This window comes from Hemitrygon akajei, chromosome 4 (genome assembly GCF_048418815.1).
Source record: "Hemitrygon akajei chromosome 4, sHemAka1.3, whole genome shotgun sequence".
Classification (NCBI taxonomy): domain Eukaryota; kingdom Metazoa; phylum Chordata; class Chondrichthyes; order Myliobatiformes; family Dasyatidae; genus Hemitrygon; species Hemitrygon akajei.
In genome coordinates, this window is record NC_133127.1 from 131192361 (window position 1) to 131215093 (window position 22733).

Here is a 22733-nt window from a genome sequence, read left to right on the forward strand (position 1 = left end):
AAAGATTCTACATCTTCTGATCCTATGTCATCTCTTTCTGAGGATTTGACATCATTTGTTTTTAAACCAACAGAGCCACTCCACCCTGCTGCCTGCTTGCCAGTCTTTTTGATACAATGTGTATACTTGGATATTAAACTCCCAACTATGATCTTTTTACAGCCATGACTCGTTGATGCCCATATCATACCTGCCAGTCTCTGACTGTGGTACAAGATCAGCCATCTTATTCGCCACACTGCATACTTCCAAATATGTTCTTCAATCCTGTATTCACCATCCTTTTCAACTTTGCCCCCGTGTTACACTTCAATTCACCCTACTGACAGCAATTTTGCCCTATAATCTACCAGCCTGTCCTTCCTCAGTCTCATTACACACCACTTCTACTTGTATACCAGACGTCCCATCCTCAGAGCTATCAGTCCTGTTCTGACCTTCCTGCCAAATTAGTTTAAACTCTCGCCAACCGCTCTAGCAAACGTACCCACAAGGACACTGGTTCCCCTTGAGTTCAGATGTAACCTGCCCTTTTTGTACAGGTCATACCTTCCCCAGAAGAGATCCCAATAATCCAGAAATCTGAAACCCTGCCCCCTGCACCAATTCCTCAGCCATACATTCATCCGCCAAATCATCCTATCCCTGCCGTCACCAGTCTGTGGCATAGGTAGCAATTTGGAGATTACTACCTTTGAGGTCCTGGCTTTCAACTTTCTTCCTTATTCCCTATATTCCTTCTTCAGGATTTCACCTGTTTTCTCACCTATGTCAGGAGGTAGGAAAAGGGATTTCCAGCTGTTTACATGCCCCCTTCAGAATGCCGTGGACCTGATCCAACACATCCCTGACTCAGGCACCTTGGAGACATCATTTCATCCAAGTGTCGCTTTCACATCCACAGAATCTACTGTCTGCTTCTCTAACTATAGAAAACCCTATCACTCCCATCCTTTCTGAGCCATAGAGCCAGTCTCAGTGCCACAGACCCGAATGCTGCAGCTTCCCCCGGTAGATCGTCTCCTCTCAACATTATCCAAGCTGTATACTTACCCCTGAGGGGAACAGCCACAGGGGTACTCTGCACTGGGTGCCTATTCCCTTTCCTGATAGTCATACACATACCTGCCTCCTGCAATTTAGGGGTGACTACCTCCCTGCAGCTCCTATCTATTGCCATCTCATTCTCCCATATGAGCCAATGGTCATCCAGCTGCAGTTTCGGTTCCCTAACATGGTTTATAAGGAGATGCAGTTTGATAAACCTCGTGCAAATGTACATAGTTATCAGGGAAACTGGAGGTCTCCTAGAGTTTCCACATCTTACACGAAGAACATACACTAACCCATGACCCATTCTCACCTCATTGACATGTATCAATAGACAAAGGAAGAAAGAAAAACTTACTAGAAACTTAATTATAGCCTTTGCCTCTTGAACCAAACCTTGACCAACCTAAAGCCTGATTTATACTTGTGCATCGCATCTACACCGTAGGGTGACGTGCACCTCCCCAAAAGAGTAACTCACGCGTCGCAGCAACGCAAACCGCAACAACTGTGATTGGTCCGCTTGGTAGCATTGCATTTCCTCCTACACACTTCCGGTTGCTTTTTCTCCGCCATGTCTGTACACCAATGCGAAATAGATGAACCAAATCGTCAAATCTACCTGCTGACATGCAAAAATGTTTGAAATGCATTTCTTCGTCCATGACTCTCACGAAGAAACTCAACACAGTGGCATAGACACTCCACCGCCAACTAGCATTTTGTCGCACACCAACGCATGCTCGCTACGGCGTAGAGCCTACGCAGAAGTGAAAATCAGGCCTACGGTGTAGGCTACGGCATAGCCCATATGCACAAGTATAAATCAGCCTTATAACACTGGCCCACTCACACAATGACTGCTCCGTCTACACCTCGCTTCTTTATATCGGCCTTTACCAAGTACCTAATAGATAGTTATGATTGAAGCCTGCTGAAAGGCCTCAAGCTCTTTTCCAACCTCACTTAACCTCTCCCACAAGCCAGTGATGATTGAAGCTCATTGCAAAATCCACCCAAATGTATGCTATTTAGTTCTTGATTCCTCAACCCTGGGAAAAAGACTGAGCAAATTCACCCCGTTTAGGCCCCGCATAACTGTAGACACTTCTGATATACTTTATGTTTTTTGGATTGACCGTGGTTCACAATCTAATATAAACATACAAAAAAATTCAGGACTCAATTCTTTTTTGATTAGAAAACAACTATAGAACTTTGCTGTGAGTGTGAACAAGAAGCATTTTTCACTAACTTATTACAAGAGCCAGAAGTTTTCCATATATTGATTACAGTTCTGTAATAGTTTGGTATATACAAAAGCAGAACTGACCCAGGTACATGGTGATTACAGTTAATTAATGTGGCCTAAACAGAGAAGTGGGAGGAAAGACAGCCTTTTAATAAATAATCAAAAATGCTAAATTACAGCAGTAATATTCTGTATCTGATAGCTAGGAGAGTAACGGGACATAGACGGAGGGACGAAGAGGGAAATTTAGATACTAGGCAAGAATTCTGAAGAGTTAGGTTTCTGAAAGAAAAACCTAAATCAAATTTTAAAGTTGGAGAAATTTTCATAACACTGATGGATAAAGGTTTTATTACTAATGCAGTAGCTAGAGCAGGATGGAGTTTTATATAAATTTGTAGTAATTGACAAATGACAGATTAAATGATTGGTTTATATTTAAAATGATCAGCTTTGCCTTTTTGGTGAGGTGACTGGCATACATTCAAATGTCTGACAGTTACAGATGACCCTGTTTAACGGGTTTCATGAAGTTTTCTTGCACATTGACATTCTATTTATTAGCATTATATTAAACAGATCTACACAGAGAATTCAAAGAATGCAGGGATGTTATTATTCTTCACAATGAAACATACCAGATCAAAACATTTACAGACAATTTACAAAATGTACTTCATCAGAATCTATGATCTTTCAGTTTCATCCCAGTCTGCCTCCTTTTCCGAAGGAAGATAATAATGTGGATGTAGCGATGTGCTACACACAGCGCTAAAATAACGACACGCAGTCGGTAAGTCGTTTCGAGACTAGTTTATTCAAACTTCACGGTGCTGGTATTTAATCCCTAGCGCCCGCCCTCTCCGGGCGGAAATGACATCAGAGGTGCATTACCAAAGTCTCCCCTCGCGTGCTGGCTATTTGTGAGCCGGTTCGCCTGCGCAGAAAGTGGGTCGCCGCATAACCCCCCCCCCCCCCCAGAATCGGCGATACACCCCCCAATGTCCACAGTCTGGATCAGCCTCTGTTTGGGAGGTCTGCCTCTGTGCCGTGGTGCCTGAACCTCGACCGGCTGCGCCAAGTCCACATGGGCTGGTTTGAGTCGGTCCACCGTGAAAACCTCCTCTTCCCCCCCCCAATGTCCAGAACATACGTGGACCCGTTGTTGTTGATCACCTTGAACGGCCCCTCGTACAGCTGCTGTAGCGGAGCCCGGTGTCTGCCCCTTCATACAAACACAAACTTACAGTTCTGCAGGTCTTTGGGTACATGGGTCGGGGTCCATCCGTGCTGTGAAGTCGGTATGGGGGCCAGGTTGCCGAGCCTTTCGTGTAGCCTATCCAGGACTGCTGTGGGTTCTTCCTCTTGCCCCCTTGGGGCTGGTATGAACTCTCCCGGGACGGCCAGGGGTGCGCCGTACACCAACTCGGCTGATGAGGCATGCAGATCCTCTTTGGGCACTGTGCGAATTCCAAGCAGGACCCAGGGAAGCTCGTCCACCCAGTTAGGTCCTCTCAAGCCGGCCATGAGAGCCGACTTCAAGTGACGGTGGAAGCGTTCCACCAGTCCGTTCGACTGTGGGTGGTAGGCAGTTGTGTGGTGCAGCTGCGTTCCCAACAGGCTGGTCACAGCCGACCACAGGCCGGAGGTGAACTGGGCGCCTCTGTCGGAGATAATGTGGGCCGGTACCAATAAGCGTGCTACCCAGGTTGCGATCAGTGCTCGGGCGCAGGAATCAGCAGATGTGTTGATGAGCGGGACCGCCTCTGGCCACCTCGTGAACCGGTCTACCATAGTTAGGAGGTACCGCGCTCCTTGGGACACTGGTAGGGGCCCCACGATATCCACATTAATGTGGTCGAACCTCCGGTGGGTGGGTTCGAACTGCTGCGTCGGGGCTTTAGTGTGCCGCTGCACCTTGGCTGTTTGGCACTGCGCGCATGTTCTGGCCCATTCACTGACCTGCTTGTGAAGTCCGTGCCACGTGAACTTGCTGGAGACCAGCCGGACGGTTGTCCTGATAGATGGGTGCACCAAACCGTGTATGGAGTCGAAAACTCGCCGCCTCCAGGCTGCCGGGACGATGGGGCGAGGTTGGCCGGTAGCCACGTCGCACAGGAGGGTCCTCTCACCTGGGCCTACCAGAAAATCCTGGAACTGCAAACCCGAGACTGCGGTCCTGTAACTGGGCATCTCGTCGTCTGCCTGCTGTGCCTCCGCCAGTGCTGCATAGTCCACCCCCAGGGACAGGGCCTGGACAGCTAGTCTGGAGAGTGCGTCCGCCACGACGTTGTCCTTTCCCGAGATGTGCTGGATGTCCGTCGTGTACTTGGAGATGTAGGACAGATGTCGCTGCTGGTGAGCCGACCAGGGATCGGACACCTTCGTGAACGCGAAGGTCAACGGTTTGTGGTCCGTGAACGCGGTGAACAGCCTGCCTTCTAAGAAGTACCTGAAATGCCGGATTGCCAGATACAGTGCCAACAGCTCCTGGTCAAAAGCACTGTACTTGAGTTCGGGTGGTCATAGATTGCTTGCTGAAGAACGCCAGGGGTTGCCAGCGCCCCTCGATGAGCTGCTCCAGCACCCCACCGACTGCTGTGTCGGATGCATCCACCGTGAGGGCGGTCGGAACATCCGTTCTGGGGTGCACCAGCATCGCGGCATCTGCCAAGGCTTCCTTGGCTTTAACGAAAGTGGCTGCAGCCTCCTCGTCCCAAGTAATGTCCTTGCCTTTACTCGACATCAGGGTGTACAAAGGGCGCATGATATGGGCTGCTGAAGGGAGGAAACGGTAGTAGAAGTTCACCATACCAACGAACTCCTGCAGGCCTTTGACCGTGTTGGGTCGGGCAAAGTGACGGATCGCGTCTACCTTGGTGGGCAGGGGTGTTGCCCCGTCTTTGGTAATCCTGTGGCCCAGGAAGTCGATGGTATCGAGACTGAACCTGCATTTGGTCGGGTTGATCGTGAGGCCGAAATCACTCAGGCGGGAGTAGAGCTGGCGGAGTTGGGACAGATGCTCCTGATGACAACTGCTGACTATAAGGATGTCGTCCAAATAGATGAACGCAAAGTCCAGGTCGTGTCCCACCACATCCATTAGCCGCTGGAACGTCTGTGCGGCATTCTTCAGGCCGAACGGCATTCGGAGGAACTTGAACAGGCCGAACGGGGTGATGAGTGCTGTTTTGGGGATGTCTTCAGGGTGCACCGGGATTTGATGGTATCCCTGGATGAGGTCTACTTTGGAAAAGATTCTTGCCCTGTGCAGGTTTGCTGCAAAGTCCTGTATGTGTGGCACTGGATAGCGGTCTGGAGTGGTAGCCTTGTTCAGCCTGCTGTAGTCGCCGCATGGTTTCCAACCCCCGGCTGCTTTGTGCACCATGTGCAGGGGGGAGGCCCATGGGCTGCTGGACCTCCGTACGATCCCCAATTCCTCCATCCTCTTGAATTCCTCCTTCGCCAGGCGAAGCTTTTCCGGGGGGAGCCTTCGTGCGCGGGCGTGGAGGGGTGGTCCCAGGGTCAGAATGTGGTGCTGTACCCCGTGTCTGGGCATGGCTGCCATGAACTGCGGTGCCAGAATCAATGGAAAGTCCGCCAGGATTCTGGTGAATACGTTGTCCGACAGCGTGATGGAGTCCAGGTGTGGGGCCGGCAACTTGGCTTCACCCAGGGAGAACGTTTGGAAAGTCTCGGCATGTACCAGTCTTTTCCCTTGCAAGTCGACCAGCAGGCTGTGAGCTCGCAAGAAGTCCGCCCCCAGGAGTGGTTGGGCCACCGTGATCAGTGTGAAGTCCCACGTGAACAGGCTGGCGCTGAACTGCAGCTGCACTGTGCGGGTGCCGAAGGTCCGTATCGTGCTGCCGTTTGCGGCCCTCAGGGTGGGTCCTGGCTTCCTTTTGCAGGTGTCGTACCCCGTCGGGGGCAAGACACTGATCTCCGCTCTGGTGTCGACCAAGAAGCGGCGTCCCGACTGTTTGTCCCAGACGTACAAGAGGCTGTCCTGGTGGCCAGCCGCCATAGTCATTAGGGGCAGCTGGCCCTGGCCCTGGCCCTTGCAGGGCGGGCGACAATGGCGGGCTTTTGTGCCCCACCGCTGGTGGTAGAAACACCACTGTTCACTGGCCTCCTCACTCCTGCCTCTGTGTTGTGCGCGCCCCCCTGCCAGGCCTAGTCTGGTCTGCTGTTGGGTGCGTGGTCTGGTAATCTGACCGACGGATGCCACGCTTTCCACAGCACGTCTGCCCGGGCCGCCACCTTCCGGGGGTCGCTGAAATCTGCGTCGGCCAGCAGCAAATGTATGTCCTCGGGCAGTTGCTCCAGGAACGCTTGCTCGAACATGAGGCAGGGCTTGTGTCCGTCAGCCAGAGACAGCATCTCGTTCATCAATGCTAACGGCAGTCTGTCTCCCAAACCGTCCAGGTGAAGCAGGCGGGCACCTCGCTCACGCCGTGAGAGGCCAAAGGTCCCAATGAGCAGTGCTTTGAATGCACTGGGCATGGCTGCCGTGAACTGCCTTCTTCCGGGGGCGACTGTATGAAATCCGCAACCTGGGCGGCCGTCTCCTGGTCAAGGGCGCTCACCACGTGATAGTAACGTGTGGAATCAGAGGATATCTGCTGAATCTGGAACTGGGCTTCTGCTTGGCTAAACCACACGCGTGGTCGCAGCGTCCAGAAAGTCAGCAGTTTTAGCGAAACTGCGTGAACAGATGAAGAGTCGGTCATCCTTGGTCCAAATCCCGTTTGGACCGTCGGGGTCACCAATGTAGCGATGTGCTACACACAGCGCTGAAATAACGACACGCAGTCGGTAAGTTGTTCGGAGACTAGTTTATTCAAACTTCGCGGCGCTGGCATTTAATCCCTAGTGCCCGTCCTCTCCAGGCGGAAATGACGTCAGAGGTGCATTACCAAAGTCTCCCCCCACGCGCTGGCTATTTGTGAGCCGGTTCGCAGAAAGTGGGTCACCACATGGAACTAATTCTCTTTATCAAATATCTGTCTCCTTTTCTGATTCACATTGATAGATATTTCCAATCAGAAGCATCGACAAATGCTAACATTTTTCTTTGCTAAATTGATCAGAGTTAGAGAGCACAGGAGAGTGACCATCAGCTCTCAGTGGCCATGCCTGACTACTTTAATCCCATTTGCCCTCATTAGTTTCGCACCGTTCTATTCCTCATCTAGTTAACCACCTGACTAAATGTATCTTACATTTATAAAATTGTATCTGACTCCACCACCTGCTTAGGCACCATATTCCAGATATCAACCACTAACAATATAAACAAACTTGCCTTAGATGTCCTTTTAAATCTCCTACCACTCACCTTAAAAGTATGCCTTTTTGTTTTTGATTTACCTCTCAGCCTCTTTCCAGTACTACTGAACTGTCCTGCTGCTGCAAAACAACAAATTTCACGCTATACGTCAGTGTTAATAAACCTGGTTCTGATTTTGCTGCTAAAAAAGTAAGCCCAGCCCATCCATTACCTCCTCATAGCTAAAAGCCAGGCAACAGCCTGGTGAATCTTCTGCATTTTCGCCAGCACATTCACTAGCTTCCCATAGGGTGGTGATAAGACCTTATGCACAATACTCCAGTTGTAGCCTAACTAGTGGTTTGTGAAATTGCAATATACAAGTACGCTACATTGCTTTTCACTGCCCGTTGCTGTGCTGCCACTTTCGGGAAATCATGGATTTGGACCCCTAGGTTTCTGCTCATCAACATCGCTCAGCACCCTGCTAGTTACTCTGCATGTCACACTCCTATTTGACTTCCCAAACTGCATCGCCTCGCACTTGTAGAGATTAAATTCAATCTGCCAGCACTCCAGATGAAGAGAAGCAAACGCAAATGGCATCCTAACAGCATAAAGCAGCCAAATAAAAGTTGGGTCTTAACAGCAGCTCAAGGAGCCATCCAGGACCAGCCTACTGAAAAGTCATGTAATGGACCGTGTCAATTCATGGAGACATTTGAGAGGAGTGATGGCAAACACGCAGAACTTTAGTAACTACAAGCACACAATATAGTTTGAGTACTGCACTGCTCGAGATCCACAATCCATATTTCTAAGGCCACTAGCAACAGGAACCTTTTGCTGAGATCCCCTATTAAACTCTAATTACACTGGAGGCTCCTAATTTGTCCTTGGGCACGATAAACACATGGAGACACAAGCAACTGCAGATGATGAAATCTAGAGCAAAAAGCAAGCTGACAGAGCAACTCAGCAAGTCAGGCAGCACCTCTGGAGGGAAACAGTTGATGCTTTGGGCTGAGACCCTTCACTGCACCTGAAACAGTAGAAAAGGGGAGATAACCAGTGTAACGAGGTTAAGGGAAAGGGTGGGGCAAGTTCTGGCAAGCACTAGGTGTAATGAGGGGGAAGGGCCAGATTGACAGATGGAGTCCAATGGGAGTGGGAAGGCAAGGAAGTAACAGGTGGAGATACAAGGCTGAAGATCATGGAATCTGCTAAGAAAGGAAGGTGAAGAGTGGAACCAAATACAAGGAGGGAAGGTGAACAAATGGGAACGGGGCGAGAGGGGATCCAGTGGCAAGAGTGTGTGGGTGATGACAAGGTGGAGTAGCTAGGGGAGGGGAATGAAGCTGGTGATGGGGGCTGGGGGTGTATTTGAAAAGAAGGGTGTGTGAGAGGACCCTGGGTTCATCGAAAGGAGAGATAAAAGGACAGAGATGAAGCAGTTTACCTGAAATTGCAGAATTCAATATTCACATTGTAACGCTGTAGACCTCGCAGGTGGAATACAAGGCACTGTTATTCCAGTTCGTGTTTGGCCTCACATTGGCAATGCAGGAGGCTGAAGACCAACATGCCAGCATGGGAATGGAATTAAAATGGCTTGCAACAGTCAACTTCCGACGGCCACTGTGGTGCTTGGTGAGTCTGTGCTTGGTGAGTCTATGCTTGGTGCCACTGATTCAGAGGAGGCCAACTCAAGAGCACAGAATGCAACAGACAAGGAGGAGATGCATGTAAGGGCTGTTAGATCCCTGAATGGTGATAAGCAAAGAGGTGTAGTACATGTGTCACTCCTCTGGTTGTAGGGGTAAGTTTATGGGGAGTTAAGGGATGAGTGAACCAGGGAGTCATGGAGAGAAAGCAGAAAGGAATGGTGAAGGAAGGATGCAGCTGGCAGTGGTATCACATTGCAACTGGTGGAAATTTTTAAGAGTGATGCACTGTTTAGAGGTTCATGCAGTGAAAGGCAAAGACCAAGGAAACTCTCTCTGTCTGGGCAGAGGTGGGGCGAGAGTAGAAGGGAATTATAGGTAATGGAGGGGAGGTGGGTGAGGGCTCCAGGTGCAGGGAAGAGCCATACTTCCTCAAAAAAAAGAGGTTATCACAGATGCACTGGAGCGGAAGGCCCTACCTCAAAAGCAGGTGCAGCAGAGATGGAGAAACTATGAGAAAGGAATGGCCTCCTTATTAAGGAAAGGATGGGAGGTGGTGTAGCCTTGGTAACTGTGGGTTGCTAACTCCCTCCTGTACTTTCAGCCCAGATGAAGGATCTCAGCCCAAAACATCAATCAAGTTGTCTATCTCCCTTCACGGTTGACCCTCTAGCAGATTGTTTTTTGATAACCACATGTGTACATCAACCAGAGTGAAAAAAAAGACTGGATACACTGAGAAAGCGCCAAATAGCCTTGAAATAGTAATGGATTAAGTAATAGAATAGAATCATCAGTTGTTACTGAAAAATACTGAGTACAGCATCTCAGCCAAGATACTGTCACACTTGGTTATGCTTATTCCTCTTGAGTAGTGTTCAACATCGGGGCTCTGTTCAGTAGATTTTGATGTAACATGGTTTATTCTTGAAAACATTCCTAAAATCATAACATGTTTAGGCTCTAGTTTCTTGATATGCAGCTTTTATTTATCTGTTCCTTCGAGTTAATGGAGGCAGTTATGTTGCTTTTAGAAATTGGCTATATAACAGATTAACTCATATGGCTAGCAACTGCTACAAATACCTTAACAATGAACTACCTTTGAGACTTGGCTGGTTGTTAATGTGAAAGAACAAAGGAACCATAGTACCTTTTGTAGCTTTGCAGTTTTCTCACAAAAACCATCCAGCTCCTGGCGCAGGGCTCGGTTTTCCTCTGATAACATCTCCACCATCTGCTGTGCACGTGCCACAATTGAAACAGCGTCAACGGAAAATTGTTGGTTTGAGGCAGATGCTGGCTGTGGCTGGGGAGAAACAGGCTGGATTGTTGCAAGCTGCAACTGATTTTTTTCCAGTGAGCTCTGGGAAGACATGGGGCTGTGGTGCTGCAATGGCTGTGGTTGACAAAATGCCTGGCATTGCCTAGTAAAACAAAGCAAGTATCACAATAAAGATAAAATTAATACAAGTGCATGAAATGGCTCGCTTTATATTGCATCTAGCTGCATCACACTTTAAGGTCTCAGGACATCTGGATAGTGATGTCTATGTGGCTAAGAACCTCTGGAATTCCATTCCAAAAGCTTTCCACCATTATTCCAATGTGATACTCCTTAAAACCTCCCACTTTGACCAAGCTGTTGACCACTTGACCCATTGCGATCTGCTATCACATTTTGATGTCTATTGAATCCATTTGGTAAATTTCACTTGATAGTATAGTCAGGTTCAAACTTTCAGATTAGTCATAATAACGACAAAATCCAAATTCTACAACTTAACTATCATGTTCACCGATTCACATAAAGCACAATAAGGTCCAGTTTGCTAGCTCTCCTTCACCTCATTCCTTATTGGGACTTCAATGTTCCCTGTAATATGACAGGATTCATTGTTTAAAAAAATTGCCTTTCCTGCTTATTCCTATAAAAATTTTAACCACTATATCCACCTCTCTACCCACCCCCAGAAAGAGGGGCTCAATGATCAAATATACCAGTCAAGTCAAGCTCAATTGCTCCAACATGCCACCATGCAGTATAGATCTCTCTAAATCTATGCCCCATGCTTGTATATTCCAGCAGCTAAAGGGAAAGACTTAAAAGGGACCCAAGGGGCAACTTTTTCATGCAGTGGATGGTGAGTATATGAAACAAGCTGCCACAAGTGGTTAAGGCAGGTACAATAGTACCATTTAACAAGCAGTTAGATAAGTTCATGGAGGGGCAGAATTTAAGAGGAATAATGAACCAAGTACAGGACATTGGGACTAACTGGGTGGGCACCATGGTTGGCATATAGATTCGCTGGTCTGAAGGGCCTGTATCTGTGCTGTATAGCTCCACAACTACAGTGTCTATAAGAAGTATTTCTCCCCGCCCCCGTCCCCAGAAGTTTTCATGTTATAGTGTTTTACAACATTGAATCACAGTAGATTTAATTTGGCTTTTTTTCTGATCAACAGAAAAAGACACTTTCATGGCAATGTGAAAACAGATCTCTACACCAAGTAATCTACATCAATTACAAATATAAAACACAAAATTATTGATGGCGTGAGTAGTCACCCCCTTTAATACGACACGCCAATTCATCACTAAATAGTGGCTTGAAGGGGGTGAATACTTATGCAGTCAATTATATTGTGTTTTATATTTGTAATTAATTTAGATCACTTACGTAGAGATCTGTTTTCACTTTAACACAAAAGAGTCTTTTCCTGTTGATCAGTGTCAAAATAGCCAAATTAAATCCACTGTGATTCAATGTTGTAAAACAATAAAACAAGGAAACTCCCAGATGGGTGAATTTGTTTTATAGGCACAGTATGTACAAAACCTAACTTACAACTAGGGTCACTAGTGAGCTCATGTTACAGGATGCACCATGCCAGACCCAGTGTTGGAGCTCATGAAATCTCTTGTCATTTGTAAACACTGCTTCTAAATTAATCTTCTGAAAACAAGTCTTGCCAGCCCTTCAGTTGGCCATTTAAACACTTTTTTTTTTAAAACAAAATGAACCACTAGTTTATGTTCCTGCTGGCACACAATTCCATACATTATTCAGTTCATTTCTCAATCTGTATTTTTCATTGGTTTAAGCTTTTTTTTCCACTCACTACAAAAATATCTTTGCAAAAAATGAAAATGGAGAAAAAGAATATTCTAGATACAAATGGTCTTTGCATCTTCAAATCTCTTGTGGATTTGGTTTTCATATAATTCAAACAGCTGCACCCAAAATCTAAGAAATTCTTCTAGTTAAGGGCCAACCAATATCGAACTCAACCTTGTCTTTCCAAAATATCCTTTGTCTTTTATTCTACATCGCTAATTTTTTTTTTTATAAAGTACTTAGACAGCTTATTTAAAATTCAAATATAATGCAAATCTTCTGGGAGACATTTTTAAAACGAATCACTAGAAAGCCAAATAATTCATTGCAAGATTTTTTCTCCCTTTCTTGAGGGAGTTATCCAGAACATTGATTAGACTTTGCTATAGAACGACTGAACAACTGGATTATTTGTACTTGCACTGAGGAACAAAGACAGGAGAACAGAACATTTTCTGTTTCTTTAGGATAGTGTTTAGAATGGTCAGCCCAGCAAACTATGGCTGCATGCCAAATTTTTAAGTTTGCAACACATTAGTCCCAGCATTGCTAAAGTATTTTGACTTGCTACTGCATTTCACTCAATCTACTGGAAATTTCCACAGCAAAAATGACATAACTATTCGCCAAATAGTGGCTCCTTTGTAACATAAACTCTGTGGGCTTATGTTCACTGATATCTCAGTAACACAGTGGTGTACTACATTCTTATAAACTACCTTTGAATATTGACATTATTCTATTTTTGAGTGATTTCAAAATCACACAGCTAGTTGATTTATAAAGTTTGCTGGCACCTCTTTTTAAGCTGAATATTGTTCTGCATTGTCGTGCATTATTTGAGTGGAAAGGCATATTATGGGGAAATCACAGCAGTGTGTCTTCAAAAATTCTGCAAGAAGAGGCATAAAATCATGTAGACACAAACAGGCTATTTCCAAGTACAGAATTAACATGACTTAAGCAATAAATCTGATATGATTAGTAATTGTTTTACTGTAAAATTTCTAAAAATATCTGGCTGAGAATACAACTGGTGGGTAGGTAAGTTTGTTTGCTGTTGTTACAGGCTGAAATTAAACATATACTTCTGAGATATAGGATTTCACAGCTATAAATGCTGTCTGGAAGTTAACAAACCAAGACTGAATGATATTGACATTTCTGAATCTTTATGGTTTAGATGCTTAAGAAAATATGAAGACAAAATATAAGAGACACCTCTTTTTCCCTTATTAGGGAGAGAGCGAGAGCCTGTGGTATGTTGAATGACTGGGTGAAAAAGTAGTTTTTGGGGTACTGCAAGTCTGTGTCTTTACTGATGCTTTGCTGCATGCTTGAGTGCTTGGTGGAGGGTGCTGGTGTTTTGTTTTTGCTGGTGGGGGGGGGAAGGTTGTTGCCTTGCTGTTGCTTGTGCGTGGGAGGGAGGAACTGGGGAGGTGGTCTTTGGAGTTCTAACGTTTTAACTGTCATTCATTCTTTGGGGCACTCCTCTGTTTTTGTGGATGTCTGCGAAGAAAAAAAATTTCAGGATGTATATTGTATATATTTCACTGACATTAAATGTACCTTTTGAAACCTATTGTTGGTGAAATAATAACATTTACTAGTGTGTCGAACTGCCAACTTTTATGCACCGATTTCAGTGGGAGCGTGGATTCTCAAGGACAATCTTCCCTTACAGTCAAGTTTTAATCTGGGCTCCTCATTATTTGCAATGTAACAGTACAGAGTTCCACCAGGATGCCCCGCTTTTGGATTTCAAAGTCTGCAAACTTAGCCTGAGATCACTAGTACACCTGACAAGTACTGACGCTCCATTCAAACTTTTGTTTCCCTCACCACAAAAAATACTTTATTCATAACAATTACAATTGAGCAATGTGGGGCTCATTGTAGTCATTCACTGCATCTTACATTTACATTTGCTTATAATATTTATCTCACATCATTTTTCTTTCCTAAACATGGGATCAGTGATAAATTTTGAGAGGTTATTATACAGAACCCAACTTCTCAGTGTCCAGTGATGGGTGGGCACTAGACCATGATCTTTCCTCATAATGCCTTGGTGGAACTCAAACCAGCAATGTGACCAGTTTACTGATAAGTTCTACTGTAATTAGATAAAGTGTGTGGCATACTGGATGAAGAATGAAAGAACCCAGCACCACTAAAGTAAATGGTACACCAATGAAATGCAGCATTAACTTTCTCCAGAGAAACATTATTGAACATTGTGAAATTGAACTGCTACTTGAAAGAATATTGCCCTCCCGCCTTCAAATCTTTTCACCTCCTTCAGTATGCCTCTGACCAGCAAATTGCTTTCCCTCCTTGCTAGTTTTATCCCTACTCTTACCTCATTCTAACAAATGCCTCTCATATCGTTTGGACTCACAAGAAGTACACAATTAACTCCCTTCGCTCATTTAAAAAATATGCCAACTCTTAATGTAAACACAATTGCTACCTTTCATAAGTTTAAGCGAAGTTGCCACTGACAGACAAAACCATTAAGAACATAAATTTAGAAACTAATTGATATCGTCCTGCAGCCATTTCCTGCACATGTTACCAAATGTAAGCAAACAGGACACAGACAAGTGTAGTTGAGAACACCGGAGCTCAACATTCTTCTTACAGCGCCCAATCTCTACAGCTATAACTAAGCATTGTCTGCTAGCTTGAACCAATGATGGAGAAGTATAGATAGAGATGATATCCCAGAAATCAGGAGTGGTGAACCATTTTGAGAGGGTGTACCCAAATTGGCAATAATCTTCTTAAAATATTCTCTCACCTGTTATGGTAATTTTGAGCAGAGATTATCATTGATTAATGAATACTTAACAATACTTATGGCTTTTTTAAGGAAAAGGGAGGAGTCCTCTTACTTATGTGTATTCACTGTTTTACAATTATTAATGATAGTACAACAGAGACAGACTGAAATAACCGAAACATTTTAGAAAACTTGTCAAAATTACTAACATTAATCTTTTAAAAAGACAATTGAACAAAAACATTGCTTTTAAGTAGTATTGAGATTGTAATTGTTTACTATCCAAAATATCAATGTGCAGATCAGGTCTGCAGGGATAGCAAACTGTATTATCCAACTTCAGGTGATCTCACAACCCATCCAGTCAAACCAGCGTGAAATCTTTCTTGTGAAGACATCTCATTGATCTCAGGTTGTAAAAAAGTCACTTGCTGCTTAATTTGGTAGTAAAGATAATCATTAGTTACCTTTTTTATTATGACTGGGGTTTAAGGAATCAAGGGGTGGTACTGTGTACCACGTGCCAACAAACTTACACAGGGCACACGTGCCATAGGTTCACCACACCTGTCCCAGATAATGGCAAATATCAGAGGATTATCCAACGGGAGGGAACTGCTGAGCTTAGGAAGTGCAGAATTTTTTCCAATAGACCCGGTGAGCTGAAATGCCAGTAATTTAACTTCCAAAGTCAGTATAAAAGCCAGAAAATATTATACCTAGTGTACTATATAACTAAACTGTACCACTGAATGAAAATGGAGATAGAAGTGACCTCCAAAATTAATTTTACATAGCTTGTAGAGAAAACTAATGTTAACTTCAGGCTTATGATGAGAGGGAAAAAAGCAAAATTATTCTTGGGTGATGATTTTAATTTATCATTCCAAATTATATTCATCGTTATTTTCATCAGTGACAGTACTGCAAGAACTCAATAGGGCAAGCAACATATATGGGGCAAAGGATGGTTGAAGGTTCAGGTTGAAACCCTACATCAGAAGAGGTGCCCATGCATTTGACTCTGCAAATAGTACTTTGAAATGTAGAGTTCTTCTATTTATTCATTATTTAGAGATATGGCACAGTAACATGCTCAATGAGCCCATGCCGCCCAATTACACCCATGCGACCAATCAATCTACAAACCCCTAGATCATTGGAATATGGGAGGGAACTGGACCACCGGGAGGAAATCCAAGCAGTCACTGAGGAAGGTATAAACTCCTTACAGACAGAGGTGGAACTAAACCCAGGTTGCTGGCGCTGAAATAGCATTATGCTAACTGCCACACTGCCGTTCTTCCTACGGCTTATTTTTTTTAAATCTAGAGGTATCCATGTTCTGCAAGTGCAAATTCAAAAGTCTCACAACCTATCGGTATAGTGTGCGCATGTGATGCATATAGGCACCGCAGATCGACGGAGTGGCACAGCAGTGATGCAAACCATCCTTTGATCCAACCTTTCAGAGCATAGTCTTCACTGGGAATATACGACCAGAGAATTCAGAACGTAAATCGAAATGTTCTTTACAAGCGTGACAGAAACTTGAAAGGTCAAAATTCTATAAATGAATGCTCGCATTTTAAACGGACCAAAATTCTCATGAAACCCATCTTTGAATTTGTGAAGTGTGCACAAGGTTAGGATCAAAGTCTCATACAGCTGATACTATTTCTAGAAATGCTAGTAAAAACAGGAAAACAATCCCAGACGCTGGTCTGTAAACTAATCTGTACACATCATAAGGAATCTAACATTATACTTCCACAATTTCTTCTATATAACATGCATTTTTGCAAAAAGTGCAAGCAGAACTGTTATTACCTAGCCGACCCATATTCTGGTGGTGATTGATATCGTAGGATGGTTGCCTCCTGTCTAATGGCAAGAGTGCCAGTATATGGTTTTGGCAATTCCTGAAGAATTCCTGAGGGGGCATCATTGTAGAAGTGCCCAAGCTCTTGAGATTGATTAAGTGTTGAAAATATCTGCCTGACTTTAAATGGGTATTCTGGAGGTGGACCTCTTGAATCTACTCCTTTTGTGGGGGTCTGTGGAGATGGTTGTCCCCCATTCTTGAAGACTTTGTTACTTTGTTGGGAAGGAATATTGTTGCTTGAGACAGCAGGATGTGACTTTACACCATTCCGTTCCAGAGAAAGTTGCATTAACCTCTCACTAAGTGAACGAACATGACCTTGTTTAAGTTCTTTCAGTGCTTCATCTTTGTGCACCTGCCCAGAGCTTACTCGGTTGACTGTAGGTCGCCCCTCAGTTTTTGCTTTCTGACTGGTGGCTCCGGTAACATATAAACCAGGAGGAACAGTTGTATGCTGCTGTCCTCTGAAGAACTGAGACTGTGCTTTGGCTTCCTCATAGGTTGGTAGCTCGTCAATATTTTGCTGCACTATAGTGAGTTGAGCCTGCTTCTCCATCACAGTGTTGTCCCCCTGATGCTCTTGCCCTTGAGGTTCTTGGCGTGCTGACTGGTGGACCATTTGTAGATCTTCCTGAACAAGGTTTTCTGTAGAAGAGTGCGTGCTCCCAATGCCGTTGGATGGTCCTGCACTCCCCGTGGCTTGCTGTTGTATTGCCAGTAAGTTCATGTTCTCATTTGGATTCCCATACCTTAAATGCTCCTGAATTAAGCGCTGCAAAACATTTCCTGTTGCTACTTCTTCCGAATCTCGCATTTCAAATTTCGGAGCCCTGATGAGTTCCTGAGGAGGGTGGCTGGAAAGTAGCTCTTTACCTAGAAAAAAGAAGTGTTATATTTTTTATGTGCTTAACTTAAAATAGAGGCAGTGGCATTATTTTCTCTACATTTGTATTACTTTAAAATGTATTACCTGATTATTTACATTTCTCTAACTTTGTTGTGCACCACTATCCTTTGTGTTTGTTATGTAACACAAAGGCTAAATGGACTTCTAAAATATTTTAGTGTCTGGGAAGTGTCAAGAAAGAGGAGAACAATGCAATATCTTTCTTTAGGTACTCAAAGGAGACCTGCAATGCATTGATTTCTTTGAAATGTATTGTCGTGCTGTTCTGTAAGGCACTGGGGATTTAAATCTATGTTCACAAGAGAACAGTGAGTTCAAAAGAACACTCATTTATGCTGTCAGTTTATCTAAACTTAGAAGTCTAAAAGAAATAAATGGAGCATTTGCAAGTTATTGATATAAACCGAACTTCAATTTCAAGAACACATCTTGAATCTCTCATTAATAGAAGTAATTTTTCCAGACCACATCCCCCAATACAGAGCAGAACTCCATTTTCATTTAACTCTTGCTATCAGTGAAAAGTCAGACAAAAAGGTACCTTCTTCACTTGCATCAGTTTCTTCTCTATTTAATAGAAAATGTGCATGACACAGTTCAACCTCTTCATAAGAACCCTGTTCATATAGATATCCATTTTGTTCTAATAGACAAAATGGCGTACCAGGGTAATAGGCATCAAAGGAGTCTGTAAATTAAAAGAAAATGTCAATTAACAGCAGCAATCCACCTAGTTTACAACAAAGACCGGGCATTCTTGGGCTCTTCGTTGTAAGTACAGTACTATCATTTGATGATAGATAACAAGATAAGATGGAAAGATAACAAAAAATAAAATTTGACAGTAATTTTAGTTTATTTTTACTTGCTTATGTTCTTAGTATATTTTAAAACCAATCTAGTGCAAACTATCAATGTTCCTTGATTTTTTATTTTCCTTCCTACTTTCTGCACTACTAGATACCACCATTAAGAGGCATTGGTCCAAATTCCTGTGCAATGTGCTGAATTCCCTCTCCTTTTTTTTCTAGCTTTAAAAGTTTTAAAAGATCAAAGTTGAGCTTATTGTTGTATGCACAAGGACATGTATGCACAGGTGAAATGAAAACCTTTCCACAGCATCACAGGCACTTAGCATTCACAAGAAAAACATATTTTAAAAAATTATACGCAATTTTTTACAGAATAGAATACAATTGAAACAAAGGTCCATTTTTGTGCAATGTGATCAAATTGGTCACATTGTTGCTAAAAATCTAGTGATTTGGCTTTTGTTGGATGCTTCAAGAACCAAATGGTTGAAGGAAAGTAGCCGTTCTTGAATCTGGTGCTGTGGGACTTTAGGCTTCTCAACGGTAGCTATGAGAGCCAGCAGTATTCTTCCCTACACAATGCCAGGAAATAAAGCACAATGAACTAAGTGAGTTGCTGAGTGTACTCAGATGTTGAGAAATACGGCAGTCTGTCCACTTTGTAACTATCAGTGTTTCCAGGTTCAATTCCATTTAAAGTGCAGAGAAGCGAATGTGAACACAAAGGACTGCTTTCTACTATGATATAATACTAATGCCATGGCTGGCTGTTCTACTGCGGTACTAAAGACTGGGTCGTTGAGCTTAGCCCTAAATGTTTGATTTTCAACCAAAGGAGAGTTTCTTTTAGAAATTGAGGCATTAAGAGCAAAATAGTTCCCAAGACTAGCGATAAAATAGATCAAAGCAAATTTCAGAAAACAGAAATAACCAGATTTGAAGACAAAATTATGAAGCAGAACCAACACCATCTTTTCAACCAGTGAATCAGTGGAATTCTTTTTTTCAGGGAAGCACTAAAGGCTACCTCATTAAATATATTTAAACCACAGTTAAACAAATTTTTGCAAAGCAGAGAAATGAAGGATTTACGGGGAAAAGGGAGCTAGCTGAGTTCACGGCCAGATCAACCACAATTTTATTAAATGGCAGAGCAGATTTGACTGGCCAGATGGCCGACTCCTGCTCCTATATTTTATGTTCTTGCTTTGCAGATCTTAATGGGGTAAATTTATTCCATTGATTTTTTTCTGGAATTGGTTGCCAGTTACCACAAATTGGATGCCACCTCAGGCCTTCAATAAGCAAAAACAGGTCTGTGGGTTACTTTCAATGGCAATCCTACTTAATTTGAATTGTTAAATGCAAAGTCATTATTCATTGACTTGCTGTCCATGGATCTATACATTTATGAGATTGGCCACATATTACAGAGAGCGTTAGTAACATACCCCTTTTCTTCAAATTCCTTGCCTGTGCATCCTGCTTGCCATGAGGCAGATTGCATTTGATGTTGTTTCATGTTGCCGAGTTAGGAACACTTGGGATCCGAAACATGGGTAGATTTGTCAGAGGTAGGGTCCAGAAAGTAATCTGGGTACATGGTTGATGCCAGGGTTAGGAACATCAGGCATCAGGAGATTAGTGTACTTACAGGTGGAGCTAAGGCCAGGGACATTATGGATCAGCAATATGTGAACAGTACTCATTTCAAAGGTCTTCCAGCACAGGCCAGAAATTATTGAGGAGAACTAGGTGACACTATCAGTAGTTGTCTTAATAATAGAAATAATGACACAACCTAAGGAGTACACAGCTTCTTCTAAATGTGGAGAACCACAAAGATTCTCTGCTTTCCCCTCCAGAGTGCTCTATCAGAGATTTATCCAGCATAATCTGTGAAATGCCTGGGATTTGAACTGTTTGGGAAATGCTCCTGATGATAAAACATTATGCTTTGTGAAAAGATGCAACTAAGTTCGATAGCGCACTGAAATATAATAATAGCTTAACTATCTCCAAGGGTCTAAAAATCATTTTATGTTGGATTGTTTTAAAATTCCCACTTTTTAAAGGTGAAAATAACAGGAGATGAGTGGGCATCATGGTCAGTATAGACTCTATGAGCTGATTTCTAGCTGGGGTTATGAATTTGGGCGATATTAACAACTCCTGGTTGCTGCTTCAATGTAGCCACTAGCCACTGTCATAGATGGCAATTAAAGTCCATAGAAAATAGAAGAGTACGGAACCATCCAGAGTTAGTTATTCTCCTCTCTGCAAGGTTGCAGTAATTCAAAGACAACTGAACTGAAAAAAAAAACAAGCTAAAGCTTATATAGAAGCTGTTATAATGATCAGTCGCAGACTTCAAATGTTTGTGCTGAAGAAACCCCAGAGGATGAAGGAGGACAGAACAGTGATGATGGCAGAGGAGCTGGAATTGGCTGGAATTTCTGGAAGCAATTCAGAAGGCACAAGATACATCCCAAAGAGGAAGAAGCATTCTAAAGGAAAGATGGCACAACCATAGCTAACAAGTCAAAGCCAACATAAAAGCCAAAGGCAAAGATTAATACAGCAAAGATTAGAGGAAAGTTAAAGGATTGGGAAGCTTTTAAAAACCAACAGAAGGCAACTAAAAAAGTTGTTATGAAGGTAGCAATGGAATGTGAAAGTAAGCTAGCCAATAATATTAACGAGGATACCAGAAGTTTCTTCAGATACATAAAGTATAAAAGAGAGGCAAGAGTGGATATCAGACCACTGGAAAACAATGCTGGAGCAGTAGTAATGGGGGACAACAAAATAGTGGATGAACTGGATAAGTTTCTTGCACCAGTCTTCACTGTGGAAGATACTAGCAGAACAGTGGAAGCTCCAGATGTCAGGGGGCAAGAAGTGTGTGAAGTTACCATGATTAGAAAAGGTTCTTGAGAAATTGAAAGGTCTGAAGTTAGATTAGTCACCTGGAACAGATGGTGCACACCTCAGAGTTCTGAAAGAGCATCTGAAGACACTCATGGAGGCATTAATAACGATTTTCAAGAATCACTAAATTTTGGAATGGCTCTGGAAGATTGGAAAATGGGAAATATCACTCCACTCTTCAAGAAGGGAGAGAGGCAGAAGAAACTATAGGCCAGTTAGTCTGGCTACAGTGGTTGGGAAGATGTTGGAATCAATATTAAGAATTAGGTCACAGGGAACATGATAAATTAGTCTCTAGTCAGCATGGTTTCCTCAAGAGAAAATTTTGCCTGACAAATCTATTGAAATTCTTTGAAGAAGTAACAAGCAGAATAGATAAAGGAGAAATGGTTGATGTTGTGTACTTGGATTTTCAGAAGGCATTTGACTAGGTGCTATACGAGGCTCCTTAACAAGCTGCGAGCCCAAGGTATTACAAGAAAGGTTCTAGCATGGATAAAGCAGTAGTTGATTGGCAGGAGGTGAAGACTGGGAATAAAGGGAGCCTTTTCTGATTGGCTACTGGTTATTAGCAGTGTTCCACAGGGGTCTGTGTTGGGACTTGCTTTTTATGTTATATGTCAGTGATTTGGATGATGGAATTGATGGCTTTGTTGCAAAGTTTGCAGACAACATAAAGATACATGGAGTGGCAGGTAGCTTTGAGAAAGTAGAGAGGCTGCTTAAGGACAGACAGATTAGTAGAATGGGGAAAGAAATGGCAGATGGAATAACAAACATTACTCAAACCTCAGATATCATACAGCGACTATATTACAGAACTAACAAATCTTCAAGAAACACTGATGAGGCCCCTGAATATTACAGACCAGTTAGTTTTAAAAATAATAAGGAAAACATTGAGGCCTGGACTTTTAGGTTGCAGTAACAGTGAAACTATCAGTGCTCACCATCTTAATCCCATGATGTTAACAGCAACGTTGGGACTTGACACAAACATTCTTTAAACATACAAATCCTGACATTGTCAATGATTTAGCTCTCCTCCAGTCTGTG

At 43.4% G+C, this 22733-nt stretch overlaps 1 protein-coding gene across 4 annotated transcripts in view; it reads right to left on the minus strand.

The window, feature by feature from the left end:
• amotl1 (angiomotin like 1) overlaps nt 1-22733 on the minus strand; it is a 148372-nt gene that overhangs the window by 61980 nt on the left and 63659 nt on the right. For all 4 annotated transcript variants that reach the window (XM_073043316.1, XM_073043315.1, XM_073043318.1 and 1 more), the window contains 3 exons: nt 18476-18622; nt 16973-17900; nt 10389-10662 (listed from right to left, as the gene is read on the minus strand). In XM_073043316.1, coding sequence (XP_072899417.1) covers nt 10389-10662; nt 16973-17900; nt 18476-18622 — 1349 coding nt within the window. The remainder of the gene's footprint in view (nt 1-10388; nt 10663-16972; nt 17901-18475; nt 18623-22733) is intronic.